Source organism: Squalius cephalus (assembly GCF_949319135.1).
Source record: "Squalius cephalus genome assembly, chromosome: 14".
Classification (NCBI taxonomy): Eukaryota; Metazoa; Chordata; class Actinopteri; order Cypriniformes; family Leuciscidae; genus Squalius; species Squalius cephalus.
In genome coordinates this window covers 32,703,220-32,726,959 of record NC_137135.1, presented here as the reverse complement: position 1 = coordinate 32,726,959, position 23,740 = coordinate 32,703,220, and the positions used below count along the sequence as shown (strand labels likewise).

General features: G+C 37.8%; 2 protein-coding genes and 1 long non-coding RNA gene across 7 annotated transcripts in view; all 3 read right to left on the bottom strand.

The window, feature by feature from the left end:
* The window catches only part of LOC307171705 (uncharacterized protein), a 41,538-nt gene extending 31,014 nt beyond the window's left edge, over window positions 1-10,524 (bottom strand). The window contains exons 1-5 of one of the 4 annotated variants that reach the window (XM_079893494.1): window positions 10,279-10,524; window positions 1,255-1,587; window positions 759-989; window positions 374-469; window positions 13-114 (exon numbers count right to left, since the gene is read on the bottom strand). In XM_079893494.1, coding sequence (XP_079749620.1) covers window positions 13-114; window positions 374-469; window positions 759-989; window positions 1,255-1,587; window positions 10,279-10,327 — 811 coding nt within the window. In that variant the 5' untranslated portion in view covers window positions 10,328-10,524. Of the gene's footprint in view, window positions 1-12; window positions 115-373; window positions 470-758; window positions 990-1,254; window positions 1,588-2,605; window positions 2,727-10,278 lie in introns of those variants that run through there. The other 3 variants (XM_079893495.1, XM_079893491.1, XM_079893493.1) reach the window with 3 other exon arrangements.
* Window positions 5,916-7,199, bottom strand: LOC307171707. The gene is made up of 4 exons (XR_013823586.1): window positions 7,138-7,199; window positions 6,939-7,065; window positions 6,806-6,860; window positions 5,916-6,727 (listed from the first exon to the last, which is right to left on the bottom strand). It is a non-coding gene; the product is annotated as an uncharacterized lncRNA (long non-coding RNA).
* A 3,764-nt stretch (window positions 10,525-14,288) lies between the features above and the next one.
* LOC307171703 (uncharacterized protein) lies at window positions 14,289-19,418 on the bottom strand. 2 transcript variants are annotated; one of them, XM_079893488.1, is made up of 9 exons: window positions 19,231-19,418; window positions 17,766-18,098; window positions 17,303-17,536; window positions 16,833-17,168; window positions 16,337-16,567; window positions 15,878-16,210; window positions 15,379-15,612; window positions 14,871-14,972; window positions 14,289-14,794 (listed from the first exon to the last, which is right to left on the bottom strand). In XM_079893488.1, the coding sequence occupies exons 1-9, from the start codon at window positions 19,271-19,273 to the stop codon at window positions 14,718-14,720; spliced, it is 1,923 nt and encodes a 640-aa protein (XP_079749614.1). In that variant the 5' UTR covers window positions 19,274-19,418; the 3' UTR covers window positions 14,289-14,717. The 2 variants fall into 2 exon arrangements, with proteins under 2 accessions (XP_079749614.1, XP_079749615.1); XM_079893489.1 differs by having other exon boundaries at window positions 14,871-14,963.
* Window positions 19,419-23,740: the final 4,322 nt, after the last annotated feature.

The window sequence follows — 23,740 nt, the reverse complement described above, 5'->3', positions numbered from 1 at the left end:
AATGTCTCTCACCTGACGTGTGTCTCATGTAGATGTGAAACCCTCCTAACAGACCAAACAGAACCATCATCTGAAAACTCCAGACCAGCACAAACACCACAGACTCTGAACACACTGAAAACAACAATTAGAAAGAAAATCAATCCATCATGTTTCCTGTAGCGTGTTCTTTCAAACTTGTAACATGTTCTTTAACAACTAAAAGCAAGGTAAATTAGTTAAAAAATAATTTTATCTTCAGAACAGCCTGTGTCCCCCTCTCACTGCCATCATTATTATTATTAGGTTTATTTGTAATTTGCAGTGCAGTAGTTCGACACACACATCAATGGAGAAAATGCTCCAGAGCTCTGAGTGAGGGTGAGATTCATACCAGCGGGAGCTGAGAAACTCCCAACATGTCCTGATGTCTGTGTGCTACTGGTCAGTGTAGAGGTCAAACGAGAGGTCACAGCTGCAGTAGTTGTTCCTGTAATAAAACATCCCTGTAATCACTGAAACTGAAAACACTTCAACACAAATTACTGCTGAGATCGGGCTGAAATAAACTCATTTTCAGCCAGAAACTTTGCGAGAATGAACTGTGTCCATTGAAGAGAACTCACTGTTTTGCATCACTGGTGTTACTGTGGTTTTAATAAATAAATGGATATTAATGAATTAAAAGCTCACCAATCTTTAGTGAGATTCACTCATCTGCATAACTCTTGTTGCTGTAGTTTAGTAAAAACATGGAGATTCATGTATGAAAAGCTCACCAGGCGAGATTACACTAATGCTCTTCTGTCCGTCACTGACGTGGTTCTTCACACTACAGATGATGTCTCCATGAGTTGTGTCATTCAGCTCAATGCTGGTGTCTCCATCCATCAGTGGATCTCCATTCAGAGTCCAGCTGTAGATGAGCTGATCCCCATCAGAAGAGCAGGACACTGACTTCACCCCACTGCAGGAGCAGATGATTGACACTTCCACTGAGCCAATAGGAACTGGAGGGCGGGACACATGACAGTCACATGACAAACAGACACATTCAAACAAACATGGCTTGTTTTTTAAATAGACTAAATAAATATCTATGTGAAAAATAGAATATCTAAATAAATAGAAAACAAAGTGCAGTTGCTTTTGATGAACTTCTTCCAGATGTTCAATAATGAAAAACCTTCACAGAGATTCCACTGATTCATTTGCATGAGAGTGAGATCATTGGAGATCATGAGATTGTAATGAGTCTGATGAGAGTTACTGTACCTTCAACTTTCACTTGAAGATCTGCAGATGTTTGTGTGCCGTCTGAGTGATCGAGTATTAAAGTGTAATTCCCTGAATCTGCTCTGATCACACGGTTTATTATCAGAGTCCCATTAATGACTGTCACTTCAGGTCTGTTACTATAAAGATTACATTCAAACTCATTTTTCTTGTCATTCTTTACTTTACAAACTGGATCATCATGGTTGTTGTTTATTCTCTTTATTATCTTCAGTTTATATTTTCTAGCATCCACCATCTGCAGATTGAGTTTGTGATCCAGAGCAGCGTAACAGGGATCTGACTGATCAAACCTGCAGTTAAACTCCATACCTGAAGAACACACACACACACACACACACACACACTCACACACACACACACACACACACACACACACACACACACACACACACACACACACACACACACACACACACACACACACACACACACACACACACACACACACACACACACACACACACACACACACACACACACACACACACACACACACAGAAATATCAACATCTACAGACAGAGTGTGAGTGTAATGTAACTACACGGATAGCTGTGCATTAAACTAATGCACGTTAGTTCATTACATCAATACACTTGAATGTCTCAAAAAAACTCATTCTTACAGAACAGTAAAAAAGGCTGTCAACCAAAAAACTAAATTTTTTTCAATCAGAAACACAGACCAAAAAAACCCGCTAACATCAGGCGGCATTATACTAGGCTATATTTTCTTTTGTAATATTTCTTTCCAAAACAATGACACTGTCTTCTGCTCAATTCACTGCAGTATATGTTACGTCCATCGTCCATGTTTACATTACAGTACTAAATTATTCCTAAGTTTCCCTTTTTGAATGGATGGTAAGGAAACTGAAAGACTAACACATGTGTAGGTCTTCAGTTACATCTATTTTTTAGATTCAGAATATTTTTCAATATGGTTTTACTGTAGAAATGGTGCATATTTCTGTCTTATTCATTTTTGTGTTGTGACGGTTTTAAACTTACAGTAAGTTTAACAGTTTTGAAAAGAGAATGTAAACGTGCGAATCGGCCTGTAGGATATAACATTTTGATAGTGTTTGTGTCTAATTGAGAGAAGAATTAATAATGAAGAATGGTGATTAAACTCACTGCAACTACCTGTGCATTAAACAGTTTTAACACACCTTCTAGCCAATCAGAATCGAGAATTTTGACAGACCTTGGTGTAATACTACAACAAATATACCTCTCATCATGAATTATAATCAGATTCAGATTACATAAAACATCATCAGTGAGTGAACAACATCATAACATCAGTTTGAGCTGAAAGTTGACTCACATGAAGCAGTTTGCAGCAGCATCAGTCCAAAGATGAGCATCATTTCTCTCAAGTCCAGAAGAGCTCAATCCTAATAGAAGAGTGTGGATGAAGCTTCAGTCACACGATCACTTCTCATTCTGACAGAAAAGCTCTGCTGACACGCATCTGTGGTCACAATATACTTATAAGAATATTACCCAGTTTCCGTAATAGAAGAGGAAGTTCAGATCATTCAACAGTACTGGATCAGTTGAGGTCTTGCACAAGGTGCAAAAATAACTAGCACATACATTTTCTTTTCTATAATGGTAAGGATTTTCCATTGACTTATGCTTCTGCAATTTTACACTTTTTAAAAGACATTATTTAGTATGTTAATTAGCTTTTTTGTCACCCCTTGGTTGCTTTCACAACCACAGGGTCCAGAATTAACACTCAGCAAGCATCGACCATAAGTAAAAGTTTAAAAACCATCGCTGACTAACTAAAACATCTGTTTTGCACATTTTATATAGGATATCTGGTGGGTTTTTTTCCACGTGGAGACACAAATTAAGAATTTTCATTTTCCTGTCATTAAACCACTGAAACTAAAATATGAGGGACACTTGACACAATGACCTGTGCTGTGAGTCAAATATGGAAAGACAGACAGCTAAATATCAGTTACCAGTTACCATTGCTTCACATATAAATAATTTATATTACCAAATCTTGCCAAATAATTTAAGCAGTTTTATGTAGGCTAATTTACAGTTTTTTACATTCGCTATGACAATTTTTTCAATACTTTTAACAAATTTCCTAAACTCTTAACGCACCAACACACCTACAACACACAATTGGCAAAACAGTTAATTTCATGCTCAAAATCACACATTGTAAACTAAACTCCAACACTAATTTTCAAAATACAATAATACACTAGCAACAATACACTATGTCTACCAAAACACTGCAAACATGTCTCAAAATCAAATACTTTTTCAAAACACTAACATGTGTTCTTGTCCAACAGGAAGATTTAGTCAGTCATAGCACAATGTCATAAAAACACTAACATCAGATGGAATTACAGAAACTGCATTATTTTATATGTGTCAGGTCTGCCCTTATACAACAGACAGTATATTGTATTGATCATAGATTGTGTTTTGCACTGCAGTTTCTTTTGAAGCCTCTCTACATTTTTGTCTTGTTGGGTTTACTGTAGGTCTTTTGCTGCAGAAATTCAAACTAGGAACAGATGGGGAAGTGAAACTGGTGGACCTCAATACCATGAAAAATATTTCCTAAAAGTTTCTTAGAGTTCCACAAAAACTTGCATCACAAGTGTATTGTGATTGTCAAAACATTGGGTAACTAAAAATAATTGTATAGTTTAGTGACAACATGTTAAAATGTTTGCATGGTACAATGACTGGTATGCTACTGTTTGTATTACAGTTTTTTACAATCGCTATGACAGTTTTTTCAATACATTTAACAAGTTTCCTAAACTCTTAACGCACCAACACACCTAAAACACACAATTGGCAAAACGGTTAATTTCATGCTCAAAATCACACATTGTAAACTAAACTCCAAAACTAATTTTCAAAATACAATAATACACTAACACAATACACTATGTCTAACAAAACACTGCAAACATGTCTCAAAATCAAATAATTATTCAAAACACTAACACATGTTCTCTTCCAACAGGAACATTTAGTCAATCATAACACAATGACAAAAAAAAAAAAAAAAACACTAACATCAGATGGAATTACAGAAACTACATTATTTTATATGTGTCAGGTATGCCCTTATACAGACAGTATATTGTATTGATCATAGATTGTGTTTTGCACTGCAGTTTTTTTTTTGAAGTCTCTCTACATTTTTGTTTTGTTTGTAATGTAAATGCATGCATTTTTTTGTTGTTGTTGTTGTTTTTTTTTTTGCAGCAGCAGCAGAAATTAAATACAACAAAATAAATTACCCTTCTTAGCTTTATAGAATGTATGGTTTATGAAAAAAGAAGACAGAGACAGAATTGCTGCAGTAACGGCTTTATTTGCAACAGGACATTTCTGCAAGATAACAAAAATATGCATATAGCTGCCATTTACAGTATTACTGTATGTGAAAATACAAAATATACAAACAGAAAAAGCCATCTTCTAATCTGCACGGTCTTCTACATTTGTCCACGTTCTCATCCACATCACGCCTGATATCTTCCCTGGCAAGGCATCTTGGGAAGAATCTTCTGGCTTGCCTTACTGTATCCTGGCAGTGTTCAGCTGTGATGTCTTGGTATACAGCATCTTTTGCATACAGGAGGGACATTTGGTCCTGTGGACTATGGTCAAAAACCTTTCATCTCCAGGCTGAGAAAACTCCTCAATGGTGTTGAGGAAAGGGAAGTAAGGGGCAAGGAAAATGGACATCATCCTCTGATAGGTGTCAAACCAGGATGTGACTAGACGGGAATGGTGGAATGCCACATTGTCCCATATTTGCATAACTTCAATCAGCTGTTTCTCACTAGCAATGGAATAATGTGAAAATACAAAATATACGAACAGAAAAAGCACCAGAAGAATAAAAAAAGAAATAAAAAAAAAAGAGTCATCTTCTAATTATTTGCATAATTCAATCAGCTGTTTCTCAGTAAGAATAGAATAAAATACAGGGGATATATTTGTGTTTCAATTCACAATATAAACAGCTGTTTACCTTGACTTTAGCCTGTAAGGTTAGGTTTAGAACATGCTGTTATCTGTTCTGACATACAGTGTTAAAGCATTGGTAAATTTGGCAGTAAAAATCCATTGTTTTGGTCTTGTTTGAGCTTGTGTGTAAAAGAAGTTCAAGCATTTTAAATTTGTGTTAATTGTATGCATTTTGTGTTAAAGCAACAAGAAATGTGTTAATAGTATAGCTTACACAGACGGATGTAGTGCTAACTGTGTTAAGAGTTTTGGAAAATTGTTAAATGTATTGAAAAATCTGTCATATAGCAATCATAAAAAACTGTAATATGCTATATCTGAATACATCATCATGACCACTAAAAGATTTTGTGATATTTACTCCCAACTCGCCTGTAATTAAAACCCTTCCTGTACATTGTGGATACTCATGAATCAGTGTAAATATTGTGTGGCGATGAGTATGGTACTTTAAATGGCAACAGACACGTTCTCAAATACTGAGCTATAATGAATCACGACTACGCCACCCCAGCCTTAACCCAGCTGGGGAAATACCCCTAAGAAAAAGGGGCACACAAATTCGTTTCTCCCTCCCACAATCACAAAAACACTAAGACGTGAATATGTATGAAAATATATACAATTCTTTATTTAATGTCATAAATAATTTGAAACAGGGTGTTAGAATCAGTCAAACACCGGGGCTGGACAGCCAGGCCACTACTTTGTATATGAGCAGCACAGTTCAATCAATGAACAGACATGTCACTCTCCTGACGGAGCTGGGGTGCACCATTAGCTGGGCAGGCTGAGCAATAAGCCTCAATTCGGCCTGCAAGGAGTACACCGTGCCCAAACCTTCCACAGCACACGCACACTTGTGAAATCCACTACAAGAAAACCTCTACCGCACACTCAAAGGAGAATCTGTCTTTGATCTGTTCACCATGCACAGGATGGCTAGCCTGCCCGCTTTTGGGTCACCCCTGCTCCTGGAAAAGAAAGAAAAATAATTAACAAAAGAATATAAATAAAGCCTATAAGAAAACAGCATTAATGGTTATTGATGTTGCCAGCCTTAGGCAGTTAATGCCAAATAAACACACAGGATCAATGTACTATTGCTTACCGACAGGAAGGGCTGATAACACAACACAAAATAAATTATATCAAAATCAAACCATAAACCAAATATCACAATCAAAAAAAGAAAGAAAACAAACCAAAACCAAGCAGCCGTACACCGCCCAGCTGTATACTACACAGCTGCCCGCAAGAACAGTTGTAGTTGTCAAAAACAGCTATCACAAAACAAAATAGAAACAAACAAAAGAAAACTAAAATGAAAACGAAACAACTGTACACAAAACGACTAAAAGCAAAACAGCAGCGTCACGGCCAAACCACGTTGCGATCAAACGCCCACTTTAATGGCCTAAAATACACAAGAAACAAGATTAAAACCACGCTTTTACCTTAAAAAGGACATAGAGACATGAGTGGGTTTACATACCAATCAGCAGGACTTCTGTTCAAATATCCGGCAGACCACTCCCTCATCCCATTCACTATACAGAGGAATTCACGCGTCATTTACAAAATAACTACAATCCCGTACCCGCATCCACACAATACAATAGACCTACCGTGCAGGAGAGCAGCAGTCACTCACAGCACGCTGTGTTATACGTGCGATCGACTCTTTTATTAAACTGGAACTACAGCGGCGATGTAGAGAAAAAAACCCGAGCAGTACCTCCAAACAGACACCAGCTGCACAGAAAAGTCAGTAAACACACACACAATCTAGACGCCAAACCATAACTATGGCAGACAAACACATACCTCCCCCACAGAGCAATCGAGCACCGGCAACCAGGACACCGAGATGAATGCAAAGTTGACGCAATTTCCTACTACTCGGGGGATGCCCTTTATATAGTCCAAATAAAGCCGCTAACTAATAATGGGGCGGAGTGAGGCTTAAAGGAGTACTTCACCACAATTGTATAGTTATATATCTTAGATTTTTTTTTTTTATGTTGTTTTACGGGACTGTACACTTGTGTCTTCACTGAGTATGGGGTCTATGGGAACAAAAGTGGGTGTTTCCAAATGTGTGGGTGTTTTCAAACTGGTGTGTGTTTATAAATCATGCAATGAAAATGATGCCCTTCACCTGACCCGATGCCCTTCACTCGTCCTGTTTTCTTTCTAAAAGCATCACATTATCATCATCTCTTAATATTTGCATGTTAAATCCAGAATGATGATGATAAATGTCTCTCACCTGACGTGTGTCTCATGTAGATGTGAAACCCTCCTAACAGACCAAACAAAGCCATCATCTGAAAACACCAGACCAGCACAAACACCACAGACTCTGAACACAGTGAAAACAACAATTAGAAAGAAAATCAATCCATCATGTTTCCTGTAGCGTGTTCTTTTAAACTCGTACCATGTCCTGATGTCTGTGTGCTACTGGTCAGTGTAGAGGTCAAACGAGAGGTCACAGCTGCAGTAGTTGTTCCTGTAATAAAACATCACTGTAATCACTGAAACTGAAAACACTTCAACACAAATTACTGCTGAGATCGGGCTGAAATAAACTCATTTTCAGCCAGAAACGTTGCGAGAATGAACTGTGTCCATTGAAGAGAACTCACTGTTTTGCATCACTGGTGTTGCTGTGTCTGACTAAAATGTGACTGACATGTTCTTGACAGGTTTTGTGAGATTCACTCTTGTTGCTGTAGTTTAGTAAATACATGGAGATTTATGTATGAAAAGCTCACCAGGACATTATTCTACACTAAGGCTCTTCTGTCCGTCACTGACGTGGTTCTTCACACTACAGATGATGTCTCCATGAGTTGTGTCATTCAGCTCAATGCTGGTGTCTCCATCCATCAGTGGATCTCCATTCAGAGTCCAGCTGTAGATGAGCTGATCCCCGTCAGAAGAGCAGGACACTGACTTCACCCCACTGGAGGAGCAGATGATTGACACTTCCACTGAGCCAATAGGAGCTGGAGGGCGGGACACATGACAGTCACATGACAAACATACACATTCAAACAAACATGGCTTGTTTTTTAAATAGACTAAATTAATATCTATGTGACAAATCAAATATCTAAATAAATAGAAAACAAAGTGCTGTTGCTTTTGATGAAATTCTTCCAGATGTTCAAAAATGAAAAACCTTCACAGAGATTCCACTTCAGTTCTGTTACTATAAAGCTCACATTCGTTCTCAGTTTTAATGTCATTCTTCACTCTACAAACTAGATCATATTGGTTGTTGTTTATTCTCTTTATTATCTTCAGTTTATAATTTCTAGCATCCACCATCTGCAGATTGAGTTTGTGATCCAGAGCAGCGTAACAGGGATCTGACTGATTAAACCTGCAGTTAAACTCCATACCTGAAGAACAACACACACACACACACACACACACACACACACACACACACACACACACACACACACACACACACACACACACACACACACACACACAGAGAGAGACACACACACACACAACACACACACACACACACACAGAGAGAAAGAGAGAGAGAGAGAGAGAGAGAGAGAGAGAGAGAGAGAGAGGGATCAACATACATACAGAGAGAGCTACTGCTGATGTAAATATTTCTCTCATCATAATCAGACACAAATTACACAAACATTCACAGAATTAAAGAAGATGAAATGAATCAGACTCTTGATCTGATCTCACTGAGACATCTGAGCTCAGTTCATCTGAAGTGAAGTTCATCTTCATCATAAACACAAATGCTCAAATCTTTTCTTTAAGGAATTACTCTCATGAATTACTGAATATAAACTTATTACTGGAGATTTAACTTGGTTTAGTACGTAAAAAAAAAAAAGTTCAATCCAGTCAAACTATGACATTTCTTTTTAAATAATGTATTGATCTTTGTGACATCAGATGTAATGGAGAAACATGATTTGATGAATCCCCATTATATATATATATTTTTATAAATGAATGATTACATTTACAAAATATTAAACTTTTTTGTACAATGACACTAAGGGCCCTATCTTGCACCCAGCGCAATTGACTTTGTACACTGACTCATGTATCATTGCTATTTTGCACCCGCGCACAGCGGACTTTTCCCTCCACAGACGGACGTCGGTAAACTAGGAAATGCATTTGCGCTCCCGGGGGCGGTTCAGTGCAAAGAGGAGGCGTGTTCCGGCGCAAACGTTCCCTGGTGCTATTTTGCAGGTTTAGAAAACAATTTGCCACACATTTTTAGAAAACCACACATTACAAGGAAAAATATTAACACACGAGGGGAATCATTGTTGTGTCCATGAAGATGTGAAAAAATAGGCATAAATCTAGCTTACACATTTACCCAAATTTTTATACGCCTGTTTAACCGAAGCTAATTTGGGTGGGTTTCTCACATCCCCATACAATGTAACTTCTCTGTGTTTTACGGCCGTGACGAGAACGTCGGTCTCCTCGGCTGTGAACCGCTCCTGGCGTGCGCCTGGCAAATCCGCCGTTATAATAGCAATCCGGAACAAGCGCGCCTGCTCTTAAAGGAAATGTGAGATCACGCTCTGATTGGTTTATTTCACGTTACGCCCATCCACACCTATGAGTAATGAAGCTACTTCAGACCAACACATTTTAGATTTGCGTCGGGCGCAAGAGTCATTTATCCCGCCGGTATAATAGCAACAGCGCTTCGCTGTTATTTGCGTTTCGCGTTTGATACTTGCGTTTCAGATCGTTAAAATAGAGCCCTAAGAAACAAACACACTCACATTTTGTTAATCCTCCACAAATACACACTATGAATAAGACCAGTAACACTAAGTCTATAGATCACTGCAGACTGTTTTGGAAACACTGTTAATGTGATATTATATTACAGTGTTTTTATTTCAGAGATTGATGAGATTGAACAGCATTGTAAAGTTGACTCACATGCAGCAGTTTGCAGCAGCATCAGCATCAGTCCAAAGATGAGCATCATTTCTCTAAAGTCCAGTTTCCAGAAGAGCCCAACGGCAGCAGAAGAGTGTGGATGAAGCTTCAGATGGGGACATGAGTGTCTGGACTTCAGTCTGTCTGTGTTCTGGCTCTCATGAAGCTCCTCACAGAGAGACTCACTCTGGACTGACACATGAGGAAATATCTGACCGCTTCATGAGAAAAGAGGAAGTTTCCTCATATGGGGGAAGGCAGATGATGGGTGCACTGACATAGACCAAGTCTAACTAAAGACAGTGAAACTAGAAAGGTGTAAAAAGACGTAACATTTTCAGGCACACTTCCAAAAATAAGTATAAAAGTGCTAATCATATATTTAAAACAGCAAGTGGGAAGGAGGTGTATAAGAAAAGAAAAAATATATGCTTATGATTATGATTGTTCTTTTATGATTAATCCTAAACATATTATTCTCGTATTAATCCATTTATGAATGATATTTTGGTCTATTATATCTTTTGATATCATATACTCATAGTTCATATACTTATCTTCACATATTCTATTCAAACAGACCTTTGGTTAGCTGTGTCACTGCTAAAAGTTGAGACATGTCCCTGCAAAGTCTGGTATCCGGTGTAATAGCAAAGGTGTCACTTATAGAATTAAGGCACAGAGAGTATTAGCATAAAGTTCAGACATGAAGGCTTATTTGGCTCGTTTTGCTTCTATAGTGTTAAAACTGCAATGTTTAGCTACGCAGAATGTGAAACCAAGAAACCAGAGCTGATTCTTATAAATACATTTTTGACATGATTAACATATTCTATCCTGATCTGAACATAGGAATATTGGCAAGCTCATACATTGCTCTTGCATCTCTGACTGAGGGCTCTTATTCTCTTCCTTTACACATATTTTTGTCGATGTTTTCACTCCGCGACCCGTTGAGAAACACTGGTCTCTAAATAACCCCTGTGGAATAACCCACAGCGACAAATATAATACACAGATGATCACATGGCATCTTGATATAGGCTACACTTTTCTTAGTGTCAGCGGTCTTGATGCAACATGACAGATCCGCTCTGATACTGTGATCATTGTTAACCAGTACGATTCCTCAAACCAGCAGATTCATCAGAACAGAAGAAGCACAACTGACTCAAACTACTCCACACATCACATGCAATTTCATGTTTCACACACAGATGGTGGATGATAGTCTATAGCTCTTTAGTGTAATTTTTAACAAATAAACTTCACTAAAATGAACACTATAATAAAAGTCTATTTATGTTTAACAAATAAGTGTCAAAGACAGACACTTTCCTGGTTATTAGCGACATCTGCAGGAGGAAACTAGAGTTACAGCTGGACTCATTTACTAAAATAAATAGTTTTATATTTGGTATCTATTTAAAGGCACACTATGTAATATTTTTGGATCAAAATATCCAAAAATCACTAGAACAATGTTTTATATTTTGTTGATTTGTGTAGGCTACTTACGTTATCCTAAATTTTACACAGTTAGTCTATTTGTTTTAGGGCTGTAGTCAACCAAAGAAATGCTTAGTCGACCAAAGTCCTGTCCTGCGCAACGATTAGTCAAAAAAAAACAAAACAAACAAAAAAAAAACCCGATGTTTTGCATTTTGATTGAACATTTATTAAACAATTGTCATAGAGCATTTATAAAACAAGAACGAATAAACTTTTTTTTTTTTTTTTTTTTTTTGACACCTGGGATCCCCCACGAAACGGTTCTCATTCGCGCTTGAATAAGGCCGGCGACACACTGGCTGCGTGGCGTGAGCGTCTCAGCTGCGTGGCGTGTCTTTTTTTATTTCGGCTCCCATGTTAACAGGTTGGAGTTTGCACACTGCCTGCGTGAGACACGCGTCTCAGGCGCGGCTCGAGCCACGCGGAAAACGCGTGCATGCTAGAAATAGAACCAACTGAGTGTTCCAGCAACGGGAGTGTTCAGCACAGAACAGCGGAGTTTGTATGGACCGAAGTGCATGTCTGAGCTTGTATTGCTGCTGTTGCTTTGACATTGTGGAAAATAGAATAATAGAAACAAAATGTATTAGACTTTTTACCCGTTATTATAAATCTAAATTAATCTCGTTTTTAATTTAGGCTAACTTAATTTCGTTTTTCTTTATTTAAATTTCGTTTTTTCTTTATTTAAATTTCGTTTTTTTCTTTATTTAAATTTCGTTTTTCTTTATTTAAATTTCATTTTTCTCTATTTAAATCTACCCTTTACTGTGTCAGTAATTTGTTAGTCAGAAAAATATTAGACTACCTTAAAAGTATTGCTTAAGTTAACAGACTGCGTTTTATATCACTAGTGCAGTGTCCGTTCTCGGAGCATAAGCCCTGCTCGCGTGAGGTGCGCCGCTTCCCGCTCGCGCTGTTCTGTAGTTTAGGCTACTATTAATTCTGAACGTGTCGCGTCTCGCGTGTCTGTCTATATTGCACCAAATGCGACACTGCACTCCCTTGTGAAGTCGATTGGATGAACGGTTCTCGAAATAATCAAAATGCAAACGGACAGACAGACACATAGAGATTACTATATTCCTTACTGAGCGCGAAGCAGCAGTGCAGCCTACGAGTGTTCTACGTGGTGCGCTAAACTGTGGCGCTGTTACAAAAAAGCCTAAATTAAAGCATTTAAAGTTGGGGATAAAACATAGGCTAATTATATTTAGAATAAATATCAAGGAGTAAATCAATGAAAATTTCTTTATTGGTGAAAAAAAAAAAAAAAAAAAATATGCCACTGGTCGACCAATGAGAATGTCAGTCGACCAAGACGGCATCGACCGATTAGTCGACTAAACGACTAAAGTTGACAGCCCTAATTTGTTTAAATCTCGCTTTCTTGATTTATGCAAGTACCATATTTATTTACCATGCCTAATATCGATCTAGCTCACTGCAGTGTGCAACAAGTGTCTCATATAGTAGCCGCCAAGCGAACGCACAGACTAGCATTAACAACTTTCAACACACTCAAATCAAATATGATAAAACAGCGCTGCGTTTCCCCACATATACTCTTGACCAGAAGAAGTTGAAGTGTGTGTCATAATAAAAGCTCCTCTGCTCTCGAGACGCGTGTTGTTCTCGTCTCTCATTAGCAATCACTCCAGCGGCCTCGTTCCACTACAACGGCTTTCGTAACGTTAATAAATCTTTAATACATACCGGTCATCCATGAATATAATTTCTGCCCGAGTCCCGTCGTATTCTCCACCGGCTGTAAAGGTGAAGACAACAACTCCCATGATCCCGCAAAATCAAAGTGTCATCAAGCTACACCTCTGTTTAGAAAAAGCGACCTCTAGTGGCGAAAAATTACATAGTGTGCCTTTCATTTTTTATATAGCCTATATTGCAAACTTCTAAATGTTTAAATTTGAATAATGTGCACTTTCTGTTAATTAAAATGAAAATTATATCACCGATGGGAACACAGCAGTACATTCCCACATTCCCTTTTGTTATTCTCTCTGGACATATAACACATAGTCTATCACACATGCTTTATTGTAAAATCGTGAGTTATATGTTAGCCGGGTTGCTGCAGGAATGTGCCGTCAAACACAAGCTCATGTATTCTCTGTCATCATTAATATGCTATATCGGAATACATTGACATGACCACTAAATGATTTTGTGATTTGTGCTCTCAACTCGCCTGTAATTAAAACCCTTCTACTCATGAATCAGTGTAAATATTGTATAGGTATATATCTTTGATTTTACTTTTTTTATTTTTTACGTTGTTTTACGGGACTGTACACTTGTGTCTTCACTGAGTATGGGGTCTATGGGAACAAAAGTGGGTGTTTCTAAATATGTGGGTGTTTTCAAACTGGTGTGTGTTTATAAATCATGCAATGAAAATGACACCCTTCTGCAAATGCAAGCAGAAGTGTAAAAGCACGAATAGCAAAACCCCAGACACCACAAAACCAAGACATGATCAAGAGCAACAGTTTTTTATTTTTTCTAGCACTTTTATAATACAATACAATACATGTTTCAAGGCAGCTTTACAGGAAATGCTTGTTTTAATCTTACAATTTTGGAAATATTCTGTTTGAGTGTGAGTGTGTCACAGTAATATGGCAGTAATATACTGTAATATAGTACATGTTAGTTAGATAACTTAATGTTTTCAGTTAAGCTGACACAGCGTATATGTTAGGCAGCTATTACAACTTGTGCTTAACGTTTACAATATAATGATAATATTCAAATATTGAAGGATAATATCTGAAAGTTTGGCATGTCGATCCAAAGTTGCCATCATCTGAAATCTTCGCAATTGTTGGCGTCGCCTGAAAACATGGTAGAAACATGAAAGCAAAAGGAGGAGATTCTCATAGATGTGCTGAGATCTGCTGCTGGTCTCATGAATCTTCTGCTGTGTGTTCATGTTCTTCTCTAAATCTTCTCATTCTCAGTTTTTGATCGTCCTGTTTTCTTTCTAAAAGCATCACATTATCATCATCTCTTAATATTAGCATGTTAAATCCAGAATGATGATGATAAATGTCTCTCACCTGACGTGTGTCTCATGTAGATGTGAAACCCTCCTAACAGACCAAACAGAACCATCATCTGAAAACTCCAGACCAGCACAAACACCTCAGGCTCTGAACACACTGAAAACAACAATTAGAAAGAAAATCAATCCATCATGTTTCCTGTAGCGTGTTCTTTCAAACTTGTAACATGTTCTGATGTCTGTGTGCTATTGGTCAGTGTAGAGGTCAAACGAGAGGTCACAGCTGCAGTAGTTGTTCCTGTAATAAAACATCACTGTAATCACTGAAACTGAAAACACTTCAACACAAATTACTGCTGAGATCGGGCTGAAATAAACTCATTTTCAGCCAGAAACGTTGCGAGAATGAACTGTGTCCATTGAAGAGAACTCACTGTTTTGCATCACTGGTGTTGCTGTGTCTGACTAAAATGTGACTGACATGTTCTTGACAGGTTTTGTGAGATTCACTCTTGTTGCTTTAGTTTAGTAAATACATGTAGATTCATGTATGAAAAGCTCACCAGGACATTGTTCTACACTAATGTTCTTCTGTCCGTCACTGACGTGGTTCTTCACACTACAGATGATGTCTCCATGAGTTGTGTCATTCAGCTCAATGCTGGTGTCTCCATCCATCAGAGGATCTCCATTCAGAGTCCAGCTGTAGATGAGCTGATCCCCGTCAGAAGAGCAGGACACTGACTTCACCCCACTGGAGGAGCAGATGATTGACACGTTCACTGAGCCAATAGGAGCTGGAGGGCGGGTCACATGACAGTCACATGACAAACAGACACATTCAAACAAACATGGCTTGTTTTTTAAATAGACTAAATAAATATCTATGTGACAAATAAAATATCTAAATAAATAGAAAACAAAGTGAAGTTGCTTTTGATGAACTTCTTCAAGATGTTCAATAATCAAAAACCTTCACAGAGATTCCACTGATTCATTTGCATGAGAGTGAGATCATTGGAGATCATGAGATTGTAATGAGTCTGATGAGAGTTACTGTACCTTCAACTTTCACTTGAAGATGTTCATATGTTACTGTGCCGTCTGAGTGATCGAGTTGTAAAGTGTAATTCCCTGAATCTGCTCTGATCACACGGTTTATTATCAGATTCCCATTAATGACTGTCACTTCAGGTCTGTTACTATAAAGATCACATTCGGTCCCACTTTTACTGTCATTCTTTACTCTACAAAATGGATCATCTCTGTTGTTGTTTATTCTCTTTATTATCTTCAGTCTATAATTTCCAGCATCCACCATCTGCAGACTGAGTTTGTGATCCAGAGCAGCGTAACAGGGATCTTTCTGATCAAACCTGCAGTTAAACTCCATACCTGAAGAACAAACACACGCACGCACGCACGCACGCACACACACACACACACACACACACACACACATTCCCCATGTATTTACTGTAGTTTAGTAAATACATGGAGATTTATGTAAGAAAAGCTCACCAGGACAGTCTAGACTAATGCTCTTCTGTCCGTCACTGACGTGGTTCTTCACACTACAGATGATGTCTCCATGAGTTGTGTCATTCAGCTCAATGCTGGTGTCTCCATCCATCAGTGGATCTCCATTCAGAGTCCAGCTGTAGATGAGCTGATCCCCGTCAGAAGAGCAGGACACTGACTTCACCCCACTGGAGGAGCAGATGATTGACACTTCCACTGAGCCAATAGGAGCTGGAGGGCGGGACACATGACAGTCACATGACAAACAGACACATTCAAACAAACATGGCTTGTTTTTTAAATAGACTAAATAAATATCATTGTGACAAATAAAATATCTAAATACATAGAAAACAAAGTGAAGTTGCTTTTGATGAAATTCTTCCAGATGTTCAATAATGAAAAACCTTCACAGAGATTCCACTGATTCATTTGCATGAGAGTGAGATCATTGGAGATCATGAGATTGTAATGAGTCTGATGAGAGTTACTGTACCTTCAACTTTCACTTGAAGATGTTCATATGTTACTGTGCCGTCTGAGTGATCGAGTAATAAAGTGTAATTCCCTGAATCTTCTCTGATCACACGGTTTATTATCAGATTCCCATTAATGACTGTCACTTCAGGTCTGTTATTATAAAGATCACATTCATTCTCAGTTTTACTGTCATTCTTTACTTTACAAACTGGATCAACTGTGTTGTTGTTGAATATTCTCTTTATTATCTTCAGTCTATAATTTCTAGCATCCACCATCTGCAGATTGAGTTTGTGATCCAGAGCAGCGTAACAGGGATCTGACTGATCAAACCTGCAGTTAAACTCCATACCTGAAGAACAAACACACGCACAGACACACACGCACGCACGCACGCACGCACGCACACACAGACACACACACACATTCCCCATGTATTTACTGTAGTTTAGTAAATACATGGAGATTTATGTAAGAAAAGCTCACCAGGACATTGTTCTACACTAGTGCTCTTCTGTCCGTCACTGACGTGGTTCTTCACACTACAGATGATGTCTCCATGAGTTGTGTCATTCAGCTCAATGCTGGTGTCTCCATCCATCAGTGGATCTCCATTCAGAGTCCAGCTGTAGATGAGCTGATCCCCGTCAGAAGAGCAGGACACTGACTTCACCCCACTGGAGGAGCAGATGATTGACACTTCCACTGAGCCAATAGGAGCTGGAGGGTGGGACACATGACAGTCACATGACAAACAGACACATTCAAACAAACATGGCTTGTTTTTTAAATAGACTAAATTAATATCTGTGACAAATCAAATTTCTAAATACATAGAAAACAAAGTGAAGTTGCTTTTGATGAAATTCTTCCAGATGTTCAAAAATGCATGAGAGTGAGATCATTGTAGATCATGAGATTGTAATAAGTCTGATGAGAGTTACTGTACCTTCTACTTTCACTTGAAGATCTGCAGATGTTACTGAGCCGTCTGAGTGATCGAGTATTAAAGTGTAATTCCCTGAATCTGTTTTGATCACACGGTTTATTATCAGAGTCCCATTAATGACTGTCACTTCAGATCTGTTATTATAAAGACCACATTCTGTCCCACTTTTACTGTCATTCTTTACTTTACAAACTAGATCATATTGGTTGTTGTTTATTCTCTTTATTATCTTCAGTTTATATTTTCCAGCATCCACCATCTGCAGATTGAGTTTGTGATCCAGAGCAGCGTAACAGGGATCTTTCTGATCAAACCTGCAGTTAAACTCCATACCTGAAGAACAAACACACACACACACACACACACACACACACACACACACACACACACACACAGAGAGAGAAATATGAACATCTACAGACAGAGTGAGAGTGTTACAGTATGTAAGGGATACACACGAATAGCTGTGCATTAAACAGATGCACGATGTGGAGTCAAAGGATCGTCCAATGACAAGCGTGCATTAACATATTCTCCGATCTCTGTGTGCGAGTGATGAGGAGGCGTGTGCTTCAGTGACGAAAGCAGTGCATTACAGTTTTTCACAATCGCTAAGGCACTTCTCAATACTTAGGTCATTTTTTCAAAACTCTTCTTCACACTTCTACAAACCAACTTCGGCACGCCAGTTAATTTCACATTCAAAATGCACTCAAACTACCAACACACTTGAATGTCTCAAAAAAAAAAAAAGCCCCTCATTCTTACAGAACAGTAAAAAAGGCTGTGAACCAACAAACTAAATTTTTTTCAATCATAAACACAGACCAAAAAACCCCGCTAACATCAGGCGGCATTAGGCTATATTTTCTTTTGTAATATTTCTTTCCAAAACAATGACACTGTCTTCTGCTCACAATTCACTGCAGTATATGTTACGCCCATCGTCCATGTTTACATTACAGTACTAAATTATTCCTAAGTTTCCCTTTTTGAATGGATGGTAAGGAAACTGAAAGACTAACACATGTGTAGGTCTTCAGTTACATCTATTTTTAAGATTCAGAATATATTTCAATATGGTTTTACTGTAGAAATGGTGCATATTTCTGTCTTATTCATTTTTGTGTTGTGATGGTTTTGAACTTACAGTAAGTTTAACAGTTTTGAAAAGAGAATGTAAAAATGTGCAAATCGGCCTGTAGGACATAACATTTTGATAGTGTTTGTGTCTAATTGAGATAAGAATTAATAATGAAGAATGGTGATTAAACTCACTGCAACTACCTGTGCATTAAACAGTTTTAACACACCTTCTAGCCAATCAGAATCGAGAATTTTGACAGACCTTGGTATACAATAAATATACCTCTCATCATGAATTATAATCAGATTCAGATTACATAAAACATCATCAGTGAGTGAACAACATCATAACATCAGTTTGAGCTGAAAGTTGACTCACATGAAGCAGTTTGCAGCAGCATCAGTCCAAAGATGAGCATCATTTCTCTCAAGTCCAGAAGAGCTCAATCCTAACAGAAGAGTGTGGATGAAGCTTCAGTCACACGATCACTTCTCATTCTGACAGAAAAGCTCTGCTGGCACGCATCTGTGGTCACAATATGCTTATAAGAATATTACCCAGTTTCCGTGAAAGAAGAGGAAGTTCAGATCATTCAACAGTACTGGATCAGTTGAGGTCTTGCACAATAACTAGCACATACATTTTCTTTTTTATAATGGTAAGGATTTTCCATTGACTTATGCTTCTGCAATTTTACACTTTTTAAAAAGACATCATTTAGTATGTTAATTAGCTGATTTTGGTTTGGTTTGGTTAGCTGATTTCACCCCTTGGTTGCTTTCATAACCACAGGATCTAGAATTAACACTCAGCAAGTATCGACCGTAAGTACAATTGGCTGTGGTAAGTTTAAAAACCATCGCTGACTAACTAAAACATCTGTTTTGCACATTTTATATAGGATTTCTGGTGTTTTTTTTCTATGTGGTGACACAAAATAAGAATTTTCCTGTCATTAAACCACTGAAACTAAAATATGAGGGACACATGACACAATGACCTGTGCTGTGAGACAGACAGTTAAATACCAGTTACCAATTACCATTGCTTCACATATAAATAATTTATATTACCAAATCTTGCCAAATAATTTAAGCAGTTTTATGTAATTTAAGTTTGAATGACTTAAACATCCAAGTTTAAAATATTGAAAATTTAAGGCAGCAACTTTTTTACTGTGCATAAGGATATTTATAATGCCTGGATGTATTGCTTAAAAGTGTATAAAAGCTTTTTACAAAAACAGTTTTTTCTTTTTACTTTTTTAAAGAGCCCCAAGTTGTACTGAAAGTCACCTGTCATTACTGAAATGATGATACTGAGATCTCTGTCATTACTCAAGTTCACCACACGAGGTCTCCATCAACACACATCTATCAGTCTGTTGCTATAGTAACTCCAGTCTGTCTCAGGCTTTGGTTCATGTTGTACCTGAATCTCCTGGACCCAGTTGTTCAAAAGTAATCTGACTGGATTTTGGCTATCGGGTTAGATCAAATCTGGAAAATGGTTTGTTAAAAAAAAAAAAAAAAAAAAAAGGATTTTGAAATCTGAGTAAATCACTTGTTTTAGATCTTGATCTAGAAGTAGACATAACCTATTAAGCCTTTCAGTACAGGAAAGTAAAAAAAATACATTTTGGCACCATAAAATAATTCCCCAAACATCTGTCAATATCAAACAAAAATAATACATTTCAATTTAAGTTTTTTTTTATTTTTTTTATAATAGTATATTTTATATATATATAAAATAGTATATTATTAATAGTAACGCCAAGGTCATGGGTTTGATTTTAAGGGTTTGAATTTTTTTCAAGGCAACGGGTTTCCTCAATTTAAGTAGTCAGAACAAAACTTGTTAGTTTTAAGCTATAAGTAGATTGACATTTTTTTAAGAATTGCAATTTAATAAAATTAAGTTAGTCCAACTTAAAATAAAAAGTTATCACAACACACTTTCTTTTGTTTCAATAACTCTTACTTGTCAGAGTAACTTGGAATTGTCAAGTTCCCATACCTTAATTTTTTCAATTACTCATTAAGTTTACTTACTTAATAATTTTAAGGCAACATGTTTCCTCACTTTTTTCAAGTTAAGTCAACTGATCACTATTTACAGTGCAGTCTACCCTCCAAATGACAAAATGCTTAGCATGATTAATGTAGTAAGACAGTTGCTAAAAGACCAAATTCAGTACCTATAAAACTTATTTTCTAATAGCTGTTGATTGAATGTAGATCCTCTTGTTTCCCACAAGGTGTCACCCTAAACACAATTTATTAAGTAGCGGGAATAAGTGGGAAGAAAATCATTACCATGGCAACATAACAGCCCACTCATAGTGAGTAGGTCCCTCTGAATATTGCTTCAGTAAGAAATCAAATGAGAGACGCTTTCCTGGTTCTGATGGCTGACGGCCGCCGGTTGAGATTCATCATTGTCAGGCCTCTCTGTAGGCTTTGTGTTTGCACCTGTCAGTTTCACAACATCAATGCTGCGGATGAAAGTCTTATTTTATTTCATGATCTGATGCCTTTACATATGATATTTATAGAACACTACTCATGTTATGTTATGAAAAGTGTTTGCAGCTGTGAGAGTTATGTGAAATTGCAGTTTGAAGTGTTTAAGTACGTATGCATGTATGAATTAGCCTAATCATGAAGTGTTTAATGTATGTATATATGATTTTATAATTACGTGTTTATTGTGGATGACTGTGTAAGAGAAAGTCTGAGATGCTATAAATTAATCTGCATTTTAGATATACTCTAAAACACTGCTTGATAAAGACGTCTCGTCTTTGTTGAGTTAATAAAATGAGGCTTGCAACATTTCAGCACTGAATTTAAGCAGAGAAACGGTGAGGCCATTTATTTCCCTGATATCTGAGCACTGTATTCATCATGTGTGATTTATTTCTCTTCAGATGTAAAGGTACAAAAGAAAAAGCTGGAAGCAAACGGGATGTGATGGAACCGCATTATACAGGTTTAGTCACCATCATTAGCATGTTTCCTCTTCCCATTGACCTCTCACACTGCCTGATGGATGTTTGCTGTAGGCCTCAGCCCCATAATAATGATGTACGACTGTGTTCAACATCACTTTGATAGCCTGTGATAATCTGTCCCTTCTATAATGGCAGTTAGTAAAGTGTCGCTCATTAAATCCGTGCTCCTCTGCCGTGCTGATCAGATCCTGAAATAAGCCCTGGACCCACGCATTCTCCTTAGTATGATTGTGCCACCCACATCCAGCCCAGCGTTCGCTCCTTTCTCAGAGAAATCAGTGTGTTCTGCTGAGGTTGGTCCACTGAGAGCTAAGCATTTAAATATCACACAGCATTTGACTCAAACATCAAACAGCAGGGTCGCTTATGTCACATGACGGTCACCACGCACAAATTTCAGATGAAAACAATATGCCACGACTTCAAAGTGCACCATTAAAATCAATGCACGAAAACAAAGTTTCTGAGCTCTGAGATTTCTTTTTGAACACTTTAATCTAGATTTTGATCTGTGTCTGAGACACTGATTTAACAGAATAATAGTAAGTCTAAAAACATAGACATGCTTTGACAAGTATAATTAGGTTATAAGCCCAGGCTTCGCACAGTCAATGGCCCTAAAATTAGATGGGTGAATCACTGGCTGTACAACAATTTGCAAATTCTACTAAATACTAAAAGTATGGACCTCATTGGCGATAGTACACACTTGTGAGTTTGTATTAAGACATGCGAATATTAAGACACAGTCCCAGTGTTTGTTATTTTTAACTAAAATAAAAATAAATGTTTTCAGTAACTGAAATAAAGCTAAAATATATCTGATTTAGATGAAAGCCGTAAAGGGGTCCTATTGTGTTTTTTACACATTCAACTTTTAGTGTATTGCTGTTTCAGCATGAAAAAGGTCTGCAAAGTTATAAAGTCACTCTAGCGGGAGTTTTTCTCTAAATCAGTGTCACTGTTTCTGAACTCCCTGAAACGCCTCTATTGAGTTTTCTTCCACGAACGAACACGTCACAATATTCCTCATGCAAATAATTCTCACTCAAGGCATGTGCAAAATAAAGGGGCGGGGCCTGATTGAGTTAGTTAGCAGTGTGTTGAAAGTCATGGGGTGCTTCTCATTTCTTATTTGTGCATCCTCGTTTCCTTTCCTCGCTTCCTTTCCTGGCGTCTCAGCTCCACCCCTGTAGGATGCGAGGGAAGGCTGAAAGGAAAGAAAAGGAGGACGGAGGAGTCGAATGAAAGGTTTTTTTTATACATTGGAATACTTGATCACTCAAGCGTCACTTCACAGCGTCATCAGCAGCGCTCAAAGGATCTTCCCTTATGTTGTTTTAGTTTGGTTATTTAAGAAATTCATAATAAATAATAATAAAGCAAGATACCCTGTTGACATATGTGAGATGTGTGGTTTATCTACACTGTAAAGGTAAATTATAAATTAAAATGATTGTGACAGATGTGAAGGGGGAGGAGAATTTATACATGTGTCTCACGTTTAGTCGATAAAACTCTTCTGCAAAGGAGACACCCGTGTATCCTCGCTCATGACTCCTCGGGAAGCCTCCTAACTCCTCGATCCTCGACTCCTCGCGGTGCATTTAGAGAATCGAGATGTCCTTCAAGATGGCTGAGCTCGATCGTTTTCCGGGTCATAGGTAGGGTGACCTAACTTTGTGTTGTACCGCACAGCATTTTCACCCCTTGTCCCGCACGTCGCATATTGAGAAAATGTCCCGCATTTTCGTCAGTCTGTGATGGTCTTCGTTTAGCAGTCACACTGGGGGCCTTCCCGGTCATAAATGACCGGACACCTAAAAATGAAACTTCCTCCATCCCAGTAAAAACCAATGCAATTTATTTTTG

What these genes read in the sequence shown, in the direction of transcription:
- LOC307171703 (XM_079893488.1), bottom strand. Translation starts at nt 19,273, where the DNA reads ATGATGCTCATCTTTGGACTGATGCTGCTGCAAACTGCTTCAT. An exon ending in TCTTCAAGTGAAAGTTGAAG is followed by an intron (nt 15,613 to 15,877) that starts GTACAGTAACTC and finishes CCCGCCCTCCAG; the next exon opens with CTCCTATTGGCTCAGTGAAC. An exon ending in CTACATGAGACACACGTCAG is followed by an intron (nt 14,795 to 14,870) that starts GTGAGAGACATT and finishes TGATGCTTTTAG; the next exon opens with AAAGAAAACAGGACGATCAA.